At 44.7% G+C, this 11668-nt stretch overlaps 2 protein-coding genes across 6 annotated transcripts in view; both read right to left on the bottom strand.

The window, feature by feature from the left end:
- Positions 1-1065: 1065 nt before the first annotated feature.
- On the bottom strand, positions 1066-4378 carry LOC133642946 (GTPase IMAP family member 7-like). The gene is made up of 2 exons (XM_062037369.1): positions 4309-4378; positions 1066-2569 (listed from the first exon to the last, which is right to left on the bottom strand). Exons 1-2 carry the CDS (start codon positions 4376-4378, stop codon positions 1572-1574), a joined length of 1068 nt encoding a protein of 355 aa, XP_061893353.1. The 3' UTR covers positions 1066-1571.
- Positions 4379-5188: 810 nt separating this feature from the next.
- Positions 5189-11668, bottom strand: part of LOC133642292 (ankyrin repeat and fibronectin type-III domain-containing protein 1-like) — a 62634-nt gene continuing 56154 nt past the window's right edge. For 4 of the 5 annotated variants that reach the window (XM_062036407.1, XM_062036410.1, XM_062036409.1 and 1 more), the window contains one exon: positions 5189-10519. In XM_062036407.1, the coding sequence (XP_061892391.1) occupies positions 9942-10519 (578 nt within the window). In that variant the 3' untranslated portion in view covers positions 5189-9941. The remainder of the gene's footprint in view (positions 10520-11668) is intronic. The other variant, XR_009824492.1, reaches the window with a different exon arrangement.

Genomic DNA, 11668 nt, shown 5'->3' with positions numbered 1-11668 from the left:
ATTATCAGTTTTTGACTGTCCTTGTTTCCAGTCCAGTGTCTCCCAATTATCAGTTTTTGACTGTCATTGTTTCCAGTCCAGTGTCTCCCAATTGTCAGTTTTGGACTGTCCTTGTTTCCAGTCCAGTGTCTCCCAGTTGTTAGTTTTGGACTGTCCTTGTTTCCAGTCCAGTGTCTCCCAGTTGTTAGTTTTGGACTGTCCTTGTTTCCAGTCCAGTGTCTCCCAGTTGTTAGTTTTGGACTGTCCTTGTTTCCAGTCCAGTGTCTCCCAGTTGTTAGTTTGGACTGTCCTTGTTTCCAGTCCAGTGTCTCCCAATTGTCAGTTTTTGACTCTCCTTGTTTCCAGTCCAGTGTCTCCCAATTATCAGTTTTTGACTGTCCTTGTTTCCAGTCCAGTGTCTCCCAATTGTCAGTTTTGGACTGTCCTTGTTTCCAGTCCAGTGTCTCCCAGTTGTTAGTTTTTGACTGTCCTTGTTTCCAGTCCAGTGTCTCCCAATTATCAGTTTTTGACTGTCCTTGTTTCCAGTCCAGTGTCTCCCAATTATCAGTTTTTGACTGTCCTTGTTTCCAGTCCAGTGTCTCCCAATTATCAGTTTTTGACTGTCATTGTTTCCAGTCCAGTGTCTCCCAATTGTCAGTTTTGGACTGTCCTTGTTTCCAGTCCAGTGTCTCCCAGTTGTTAGTTTTGGACTGTCCTTGTTTCCAGTCCAGTGTCTCCCAGTTGTTAGTTTTGGACTGTCCTTGTTTCCAGTCCAGTGTCTCCCAGTTGTTAGTTTTGGACTGTCCTTGTTTCCAGTCCAGTGTCTCCCAGTTGTTAGTTTTGGACTGTCCTTGTTTCCAGTCCAGTGTCTCCCAGTTGTTAGTTTTGGACTGTCCTTGTTTCCAGTCCAGTGTCTCCCAGTTGTTAGTTTTGGACTGTCCTTGTTTCCAGTCCAGTGTCTCCCAGTTGTTAGTTTTGGACTGTCCTTGTTTCCAGTCCAGTGTCTCCCAGTTGTTAGTTTTGGACTGTCCTTGTTTCCAGTCCAGTGTCTCCCAGTTGTTAGTTTTTGACTGTCCTTGTTTCCAGTCCAGTGTCTCCCAATTATCAGTTTTTGACTGTCCTTGTTTCCAGTCCAGTGTCTCCCAATTATCAGTTTTTGACTGTCCTTGTTTCCAGTCCAGTGTCTCCCAATTATCAGTTTTTGACTGTCATTGTTTCCAGTCCAGTGTCTCCCAGTTGTTAGTTTTGGACTGTGCTTGTTTCCAGTCCAGTGTCTCCCAGTTGTTAGTTTTGGACTGTCCTTGTTTCCAGTCCAGTGTCTCCCAGTTGTTAGTGTTGGACTGTCCTTGTTTCCAGTCCAGTGTCTCCCAGTTGTTAGTTTTGGACTGTCCTTGTTTCCAGTCCAGTGTCTCCCAGTTGTTAGTTTTGGACTGTCCTTGTTTCCAGTCCAGTGTCTCCCAGTTGTTAGTTTTGGACTGTCCTTGTTTCCAGTCCAGTGTCTCCCCGTTGTTAGTTTTGGACTGTCCTTGTTTCCAGTCCAGTGTCTCCCAGTTGTTAGTTTTGGACTGTCCTTGTTTCCAGTCCAGTGTCTCCTATTGTAAGAACGTTTTGCGGTGTTTGAACAGGACCTTACTTCCTTCTCTCACGGCCCCCCCCACTACCTTTGCGGCGGAACGGACGGAGAACGGTGAGGTGACGAGAGCCGCCGCCGCCTTCTCCACCACCTTGACCTTCTTCATGGCCTTCCCTTTACCTATTTCGGCCGCGGTGATCCCGGCCCCTTCTGCCGCCCCTTTCCCCAGCGCGGTCACCAGCTCGCACCAGAAGAGTCTCTCCGACCTCCTCCTGGCCTCTTCTTCCTCCCTCCTGCTCTTCTCTTCTTGCCGGTCCTTGTCCTCCATACGCAGCCATGTATGTCCGCCGCCTTCCAGAATCCTCTCCTGGGCATCTCTGATGGCATCCACAGCCTCCTTGAACATGTCGCTACTGTAGCAGCCGCCGTCATTGTCTGCCACCATCTTGTCTATCTTTGTCAGGAGATGCTCCACCTGTGACCAGTTTTCCTGGTCGCTGTTGTCCAAGACGTGGAAGCCTCCACGGCAGCTCCTGACGTACGTTGACAGCTCGTCGTTCTCCGCCAGGCGGTCTTCTACGCATTTGCCTCGTAGCTGATCCCCCCAGGTGAACAATGCCAAAGTAAACCTTGAGGCTCCGGGTCCGAACGTTGCCTTGATCCACTCCAGGCTGTCTTTCTCCTCCTGGGTGAACCTGCCAGGGTGCAGGGTCACCAAGATGGCGTGGGGTCCCGGGGAGGACAGGATTACACATTGTCCCAGCTCCGCTATGACGTCCTGAGTGGACATGTTGGTGTGGAAGAACCCAGGAGTGTCAACCACCGAGATGCACCTTCCGGCAGCTGTCCCGGTCTGTTGGGTGCACCTTGTGGTGACCGAGCAGGGGGACATGTCCGCCCTGAAGGCCGAGCTACCAAGGATGGTGTTGCCCGAGGAGCTTCTTCCTGATCCCGTCCTTCCGACGACAACAATCCTCAGCTCTGACTCCCTTGATGTGAGAAGAGACGCATCGCAGGCTGTGGCAAAAACAGTAAATAGTGCATAAATATAGTTTTAATGAGTTAGGAACTGTGTCACACATCCTGAGTCTACAGTGATTACTAGAATTGATTACGTGGACCCCGACTAAAACAAGTTGAAAAACGTATTGGGGTGTTACCATTTAGTGGTCAATTGTTCAAAGTGGTCAAAGCTGGGTGTAGACCGTGGTGAGACAGGTGAGTTTTACCCTACTGAGGGTGTGTTGTTGCAGGAGGAATTATTTGCCAAAAATGAATTTGCAACACAAAAAAAACAGCAAACAAAAGATTGATTTGCAAATAATATGCAGCTAAAAATGGATATGCATCAAAAATAGGAAAAAAATGCATAAGAACTGGACAATGAGTTGAGTACTAACCAAAAAAAAAAAAGATTTGTAAACAAAAAATGTATTTGCAATAAAATGTTTTCTTTTTATGCATATTCATTTTTAACTGCATATTATTTGCAAATCAATCTTTTGTTTGCTGTTTTTTTTGTGTTCCAAATCCATTTTTGGCAAAGAATTCCTCCTGCAACAACACACCCTCAGTAGGGTAAAACTCACCTGTCTCACCACGGTCTACACCCGGCTCACATCCCTCTCATATTAGTGGGCCAACAATCCCACGCTTGGCCAATTGTGCCACAAAAACATCACGAAGACGTGTTGACATTTGGGACTGAAGGAGCATTAGATTGTCAAATGGCAGAAGAGTGAGGGGAAGTCACGTCCAAGTACGGCACGATACGTGTGACAACGCCCTAATTGTGTTTTTAGCAGAAAATCCAGATGTCCATTCGGATACATCGTGGTTGTCTACTATACTGTGTACTATATATTCACAACAAAATCACGATTCTTGATCATCTCAATTGTAAACTGATTCATAATTTAAAAGAATCGATAAATTTCAAAAATTGGTATTTATATATTTTTTTCTTTATAAGATAAATCTTTAAAAATACGTTTTAAAATGGATATGCATAAAAAATAATAGGAAAAAAATGCATAAAAAGATTTTTTTTTTAATTACAAATACATTTTTTGTTTGCAAAACCTTTTTTTTGGTGTTTTTTTTGGTTAAGACTCAACTCATTGTCCGGTTCTGAGACGGGATCGATTGCTTCCGTCTTAATTTACCGGAAGTGAGTCTTTGGTTATAAAAAACAAAGAACATTGGAACTGAATACACACTGAATATTGATCCTTTTTTCCCTCACTGAATTCTAAAACACTGAATTTTGACAAATAGAATCTGGACTGAACATACATTTTAGTCACGACTTTTGAATTCATTCAATTGTAAAATAAAAAAATCACAAATTGAAAACAATTGTTACATAAATGGAGTGTAACCTCCACAGTTTGCCACCAGGGGGTGCTATCTGCTCTACTGTGATGAGGCCAGTGAGAAGAAGTTAATACATAATGGAGACACAGGTGTGCTAGTTAAAGGCAGCGATCACCTGCCTCGCCCTGCAAACACAAACACGACAGCACCACCGAGGTAACTTTTGCTTATTTCCCGATGTACAAAAGTGTCAAACGCTCTTATTTTGAAAATACCGACTTGACGTTACTGCTCACGTGGTGGGTCTGTCAAGCAGCTAGGTGTACCTAATGTTATGACCAGCACCAATGTCCTAAAAACACTCTTTTCGAGAGCGATGCGTCCGCGGTGACGTAACATGACGTCATGTCGCCGTGTCTGCTGTACTGTACTTACTGTACCTGCGGGTGACGCAGCACTTTGGGTCGTGCTGGCGGCGGCGGATGTGCTGCATCGTGACTCAGCAGCCATGTCGACAAAAGAATAAACACTAATAATAATAATAATAATAATAATAATCCTCATGTGTTGAGAGGATGCGGGGTTCTTTAGGCACGCCTGCAGTGACGCACTGAGGCCACAGGGGGGTAGTCAAATACCAGAGGTGGGCGGACTAATCTAAATACCGATAGTGTCGATACCATGAATTGATTAAAGTGGAGCCCGACTTAAACAAGTTGAAAAACGTATTCGGGTGTTGAGACTTTTATTAGTAGATTGCACAGTACAGTACATATATTGACCACTAAATGGTAACACCCCAATAAGTTTGTCAACTTGTTTAAGTCCACGTTAATCAATTAATGGTATCTTTGTTTCCATTTAGTGGTCAATTGTACGGAATATGTACTGTACTGTGCAATCTACTAATAAAAGTCTCAATCAAACCATGGGCAGTGTTAGTATCGGATCGATACTGGTGTGATGATGCCAATATTTTGTGTTCGCTTCCTTCCTTCCTTTTTTCTTTTTTTTTTTTTTAACAAATCTGTTTTTTATTGTTGTATGGTTCATATTGTTACATTAATGTTATTGTTGACGTATTGTCTCTTGTGCTCTCAATGACTGATTGGCCACTTGCTGGTCACGTGACATGCCCTGATTGTATATGTGCTGCACAGGTGCTAATAAATTTTTGTTCTTCCCTTTTCACATTACCTGCCGCCTGCTGCGTATTTGTTTGCTCCTCATTCAGTGTTAGTTTAGGTTCTTGGGTACCGTTCGTTTAACTCTGTTAACAGGTTATGGGCCCAGGTCGAGTTTACCCAAGAAGATATTTATTTTACCGGTGAGCCACCGAGATAAAACGGCGTGTCTTAGTTTTAGTAGTAGGCTACTACTACTAGCACCATGGCTTGTAGAGATGGAGGTACTGGTGGTGGTCGATGGTATCGACTCGTCTTTGACGGAGACGAAAAGAACTATGAATTATGGGAGACCAAATTTTTAGGCCACCTTCGCCTACAGAAACTAAGAGACACAATCTTGACACCGCCAGCAGAAGGAGCAACGGCTGCTGTCCGCGCTGCAGATGCAGAAAAGAATGGTGAAGCCTACGCGGAGCTCATACAATTCCTCGACGATAAGAGTCTGTCCCTTGTAATGAGGGAGGCAGCAGACAATGGGCGCGAGGCGTTGAAAATCCTGAGGGGATACTACGCAGGTAAAGGGAAGCCACGTGTAATCAGTTTGTATACTGAACTTACTTCACTGCAAAAGTTGAGCAGTGAAAGTGTGACTGAATATATGATACGTGCAGAGACTGCAATTACTGCATTGAGAAACGCGGAAGAGGTTTTGAGTGATGGGCTTTTAATAGCTATGGTTTTGAAGGGATTACCAGAATCATACAAACCGTTCTCAATCCACGTTACGCAGAGTGAGAGGACACTCTCGTTTGCAGAATTCAAGACAAAACTCCGCAGCTATGAGGATACAGAGAAACTACGCGGCACGACTGCATCAGAGGACAACGTCATGAAGGCCCGAGTTCAGCCGAGGGGCAAACCTGCTACGGCCAGTGCTAGTGGGACTCGCTGGACGGGGAGTGTGGACAATATTGTTTGCTTCAGGTGTGGCCAACGAGGTCACAAATCCACCTCATGTGAACAAACACAGTGGTGCAGCCACTGTAGGAGCAACACACACCGTGACGCAACCTGCAGACGGAGACAGAGGCGAGACAACGCCCGAGGGGTCTCCGAGGCAGTGGAGGACAATGACTACGCGTTCGTTGCCGGAGACATCCGACGCGGAGACATCCAGCGAGGACGCGGAGACATCCGACGCAGAGACATCCAAAGTGGACGCGGAGACATCCGACGCAGAGACATCCAAAGTGGACGCAGAGACATCCGACGCGGAGACATCCAAAGTGGACGCAGAGACATCCGACGCGGATCTGGTGTCAGAGGAAAAGGTCTGATGGTGGACACAGGAGCCACTTCTCACATCATCACCGACGTGTCAAGGTTCAAATCCTTTGACGACGGGTTCCAGGCAGAAACTCACTGTGTGGAGCTGGCCGATGGAACCAGGAGCAAAGGGGTCGCCGAGCGCAGAGGAGATGCAGAGGTGTATTTGGTGGACAGCGCAGGACGCCACCGACGCACAGTGCTGAAAGATGCACTATTTGTGCCTTCATACCCGCAGGACATCTTTTCTGTGAAAGCAGCTACTGCCAGCGGAGCAACCGTCATCTTCAAGGAGGGTGAAGACGTCCTACAACACAGAAACGGTACACAATTCTATATCCATGAACACAATAGATTGTACTATTTACACACAGTGGAGAAAAATGAATGTGATGACCAGTGTATGGGATGTAATGATTTACAGACATGGCATGAGATCCTAGGTCACTGTAATTATGCAGATGTAGAACAATTACAAAATGTTGTTTCTGGTATGACTATTAAAGGTAAAGTAGACAAGTCAACATTACAATGTGATGTCTGTACACAAGGCAAGTTTGTCCAAACTAGAAACAGGAAGCCTGATATGAGGGCCAAAGCTCCTCTAGATTTGGTACACACTGATTTAGCAGGACCAATAGCCACAGAGTCTAAGGATGGGCATAAATATGCATTATGTTTTACGGATGATTATTCCAGTGCAATGTTTACTTATTTTCTTAAAAATAAGAGTGACACAGTCCAAGCAACTGAAAAGTTCTTAGCAGACGTAGCCCCTTATGGGAAGGTCAGATGTATTAGGTCTGATATGGGTACGGAATTCACTGGTAAGAATTACCAAACACTGCTTCGTACTAATAGAATCCGACATGAGACGTCGGCACCGTACTCGCCGCATCAAAACGGTACTGCTGAACGCAGTTGGCGAACCTTATTTGACATGGCTAGGTGTATGCTCATAGAGAGCGAGTTACCTAAGTGTTTGTGGACATATGCAGTGCAGACAGCTGCTGTCATTAGAAATAGGTGTTTTAACAGACGCACTAAAAAGACTCCTTACCAACTGTTGACTGGAAAAAGACCAAATGTATCTAGAATGCAAAAGTTTGGGTCAACATGTTATGCATATAAACAGGACAAGACAAAGCTAGAGTCAAGGTGTGAAGAGGGTATTTTTGTAGGATATGACAAAAATAGCCCGGCCTACATAGTCTATTATCCTGGCACTCATAGAGTGAAAAAGCACAGACTTGTGAAATTTTCATGCAGGAAGATTACTGAGCAGCAGACTCAGACTGACACAACGCCTGTTTATGACGATGATGATGACTTTGGGGTGAAAAAGGAGACTAGGCATAGACATGCGAGTCCAGACCATGCACAGAGGAGTCCAGGTCGAGCTCAGAGAAGTCCCCATGTTCAGAGTCCAGTGACAAAACCTGAGGGCAGTCCAGCACAGGACACTACACGTTATCCTACCAGAGATAGGAGACCACCAGAATATTTAAAAGATTATACATGTGAAGTGGATAGTGATGACCAGACACATTTTAGCATGGACTATTGTTATAGAGTCATGTGTGATGTACCCCTGACCTTCAGGGAAGCTGTAAACTCAACTAATTCAGAAAAGTGGGTTAATGCAATGAATGACGAAATGCAGTCACTCAGAGAGAATAACACATTTACCCTGACCAACTTACCTGTGGGTAAAGACGTAGTGGGGGGTAGATGGGTCTATGCAATTAAGAATAACATTGATGGTTCTGACAAATATAAAGCAAGATACGTAGCTAAGGGATATAGTCAGAAAATGGGCGTTGACTATGACGAGACGTTCTCTCCTACAGCTAACTTGACCAGTGTCCGTGTTATCATGCAAAAAGCAGCTCAGGAGAACCTGATTTTACATCAGATGGACGTTAAAACAGCGTATCTGCATGCTCCAATAGATTGCGAAATCTATATTGAACAACCTGAGGGTTATAAAGAGCACTCTAGTACCAAACAGGTGTATCGGTTAGAGAAGTCACTATATGGTTTGAAACAGTCAGGCAGGAACTGGAACAAGTTATTACATGACTATTTATCTGACAACAACTTTGTACAAAACCTGACAGACCATTGTGTTTACATCAGAGAAACTGACAATGAAAAAGTGATTCTGATAATATGGGTTGATGACTTGATCATTGCTGCCAGTGATGAAAATGCAGTGATGAATGTAAAAGAAATGCTTAAAGCAAGATTCCACATGAGAGATTTAGGTCATCTGAAACATTTTCTGGGTATTGATTTTAGTCAGAGTGATGCATGTGTGAAAATGTCACAGAAAAAATATTCAGTAAAATTGCTTGAAAAGTTTGACATGGTGAATTGCAAACCTAGAGCGACACCTTGTGAACCAAAGCTAAATTACAGCCATTCTGAGCTCTTGTCAGATGTAAAATTGTACAGAGAAGTAGTAGGAAGTTTGATCTACCTGAGTACATGTACAAGACCAGATTTAAGCTTTGTAGTAAGCAAATTGTCACAATACTTTAGTAATCCAACAGAGGAACAGTGGGTTACTGTGAAACATGTGCTGAGATATCTAAAAGGTACAACAGACAAAGTTTTGTGTTACAAATATTGTGAAAATGGTTTGAGTCTACATGCTTACAGTGATGCCGATTGGGCGACTGACGCCACTGATAGAAGGAGTACAACTGGATATTGTATAAGCTTGTGTGAAAATGGTCCTTTGGTTTCATGGAAGACCAAAAAGCAACCAACAGTTGCACTGTCAACATGTGAGGCAGAATATATGGCCTTAGCTGCAACTACACAAGAATGTATGTATTTAGTCCAACTTTTAAATGGCATTGATGGGAGTCAGTCTGCTACACCAAAGGTTTATGAGGATAACCAGGGTGCAATTGCATTAGCCAAGAATCCTGTAAACAGACAGCGATGCAAACATGTCGACATAAAATATCATTTTGTCAGATCAGCTGTGAATGATGGTAAAATATGTCTACAATATCTTCCCACAGATCAAATGGTAGCAGATGTAATGACAAAGCCTGCAACCAAATGCAAATTGTCGAAATTCTCAAGCTTTATGTTTGGAGAATAATTCATGTGATTTATGACATGTGATTTTTGATTTTGTTTCAAATGTTTTTATTTTTATGATGATGTTAACAGTATGAGAGCTAGTGGGAGTGTTGACGTATTGTCTCTTGTGCTCTCAATGACTGATTGGCCACTTGCTGGTCACGTGACATGCCCTGATTGTATATGTGCTGCACAGGTGCTAATAAATTTTTGTTCTTCCCTTTTCACATTACCTGCCGCCTGCTGCGTATTTGTTTGCTCCTCATTCAGTGTTAGTTTAGGTTCTTGGGTACCGTTCGTTTAACTCTGTTAACAAGGTTTATTGGCAAAATTCCACAAAAGGTGCAGTTTCTCTTTAAGCTAATGGAAGAAATCAAGAGCCACAAATGTATGTTTCCAATATAAACACACCTTTCCATCTAAAACTGCACTTTTTCATGTTTCATCTGTTCCTGTGAAAGGGTGCAGAGGAACTAATCAGCCGTCCTGCAGCTGAGCAAAGAGGTTTTGTGGATACATGATCAGCACGAGCCGCTGAATGCTGTGTCCCACTCTGCCTGGTGTCTGACTGGATAAGTCAACCCTGGCTTCTTGTCCGCTCCTGGAGGAAGTCTGTGGTCCTCACCAGGCGGGTCCAGGAAGCTGTCCTGGTCAGCAAGTCCAAAGCTTTGCAGCATGTCCATGACGGAGGGCGCAGAAGGACCACTGGGGGTTTCCTCCTCCATGAGACTCAGGGTGGGCAGAATGTGCACCAGCTCGGCCATCTCCATGGGCTGGATGACCTCGCCGATGCTGGCGGGAAAGTCCGGCGTGCCGCCGCAGGGCCCGGGTGCGTCCGCAGCGGTGAAGTCCACGTCCAGCTGTGCCACAGCTGCGGGCTCCAGTCCAGAGTCCAGTAAAGTGCTGGCACATCCCAGTTCTGACGGGGAGAAGCAGGTCAGATCCATGGTGGACTGGGCGCTGATGTCCACGAGGTAGCCTCCTTTGGCCACGCCTTCCGGGGACGCCGCCGCGGCTTCTTGGGCGACGGCGGCGTCCCCTGCCGGTGACGACACCTCGGCCGTGACCACGTTGGCTGCAGTCGTTCCGGCTGAACTTTCTGGAAATGAAGCAATAGGAAACTTTATTTAGAGGACGAGAGCTTGGTTTCATTTGTGCTACTAGACCATGGGTGTCAAAGTCTGGACCGTGGGCCAAATGTGGCCCGCCGTGTAATTTCATTTGGCCCTTGAGGCAATATCAAATTAACATTAGAGCTGGCCCGCAGGTATTATACAGTGGTGGTGCCGCTATAACACCGCATTCACCGCTAATACTCATACTTGCCAACCCTCCCGATTTTCAGTGCCCCTCTTGAAAGTCTCCCGGGGCAACCATTCTCCCGAATTTCTCCCGATTTCCACCCGGACAACAATATTGGGGGCGTGCCTTTAGCGTCCTCTACAAGCTGTCGTCACGTCTGCTTTTCCTCCATACAAACAGCGTGCCGGCCCCTGTCACATGATATATGCGGCTTCTACACACACACAAGTGAATGCAAGACATACTTGGTCAACAGCCATACAGGTCACACTGAGGGTGGTCGTATAAACAACTTTAACACTGTTACAAATATGCGCCACACTGTGAAACCACACCAAACAAGAATGACAAACACATTTCGGGAGAACATCCGCACCGTAACACAACATAAACACAACAGAACAAATACCCAGAACCCCTTGCAGCACTAACACTAACCCCCCCAACCCCCCGACATGAATGAACTAGCATCCCAGCAAAGATGTCAGGTATCTGGCTTGGGCACATCAGATTAGATCAGTGTGTCGCAAACTGAGCAGTTTAAAGTCCTGAATGGTTGATTTATTCATTATTTTATTTTCAAATGTATTATTAGCCTGTGGAAAAAGTTCATGTTGATATTTACCTCAGAAGGCTGCAAATAGAAAAGAGGCATTACATTTTTATTTCAATTGTATTTGATATGCCATTGATATTTTTGAATTATTATTATTTGAAACTGGATTTTGTATGTCACTATAAAGTTCTATAAGCCTTGCTTGTTCAATATTCAATGCAAAACTTGTTTGGGTCCCTATTAAAAGGTTAATATGTTCAACCTTGGCCCGCTGCTTTGTTCAGTTTTACATTTTGGCCCACTCTGTATTTGAGTTTGACACCCCTGGACTAGACCACTAATGCAGGACCTCCATCTTTAAAAAATTGGCCGACCATTTTGATTATGTTA

The sequence above is a fragment of the Entelurus aequoreus genome, linkage group LG25 (genome assembly GCF_033978785.1).
Source record: "Entelurus aequoreus isolate RoL-2023_Sb linkage group LG25, RoL_Eaeq_v1.1, whole genome shotgun sequence".
In the NCBI taxonomy this organism is placed as follows: Eukaryota; Metazoa; Chordata; class Actinopteri; order Syngnathiformes; family Syngnathidae; genus Entelurus; species Entelurus aequoreus.
The sequence above is the reverse complement of the archived record's forward strand: the minus strand, read 5'-3'. Positions and strand labels throughout refer to the sequence as shown.

What these genes read in the sequence shown, in the direction of transcription:
- LOC133642946 (XM_062037369.1), bottom strand. Translation starts at nt 4,378, where the DNA reads ATGGCTGCTGAGTCACGATGCAGCACATCCGCCGCCGCCAGCACGACC. An exon ending in AAGTGCTGCGTCACCCGCAG is followed by an intron (nt 2,570 to 4,308) that starts GTACAGTAAGTA and finishes TTTTTGCCACAG; the next exon opens with CCTGCGATGCGTCTCTTCTC.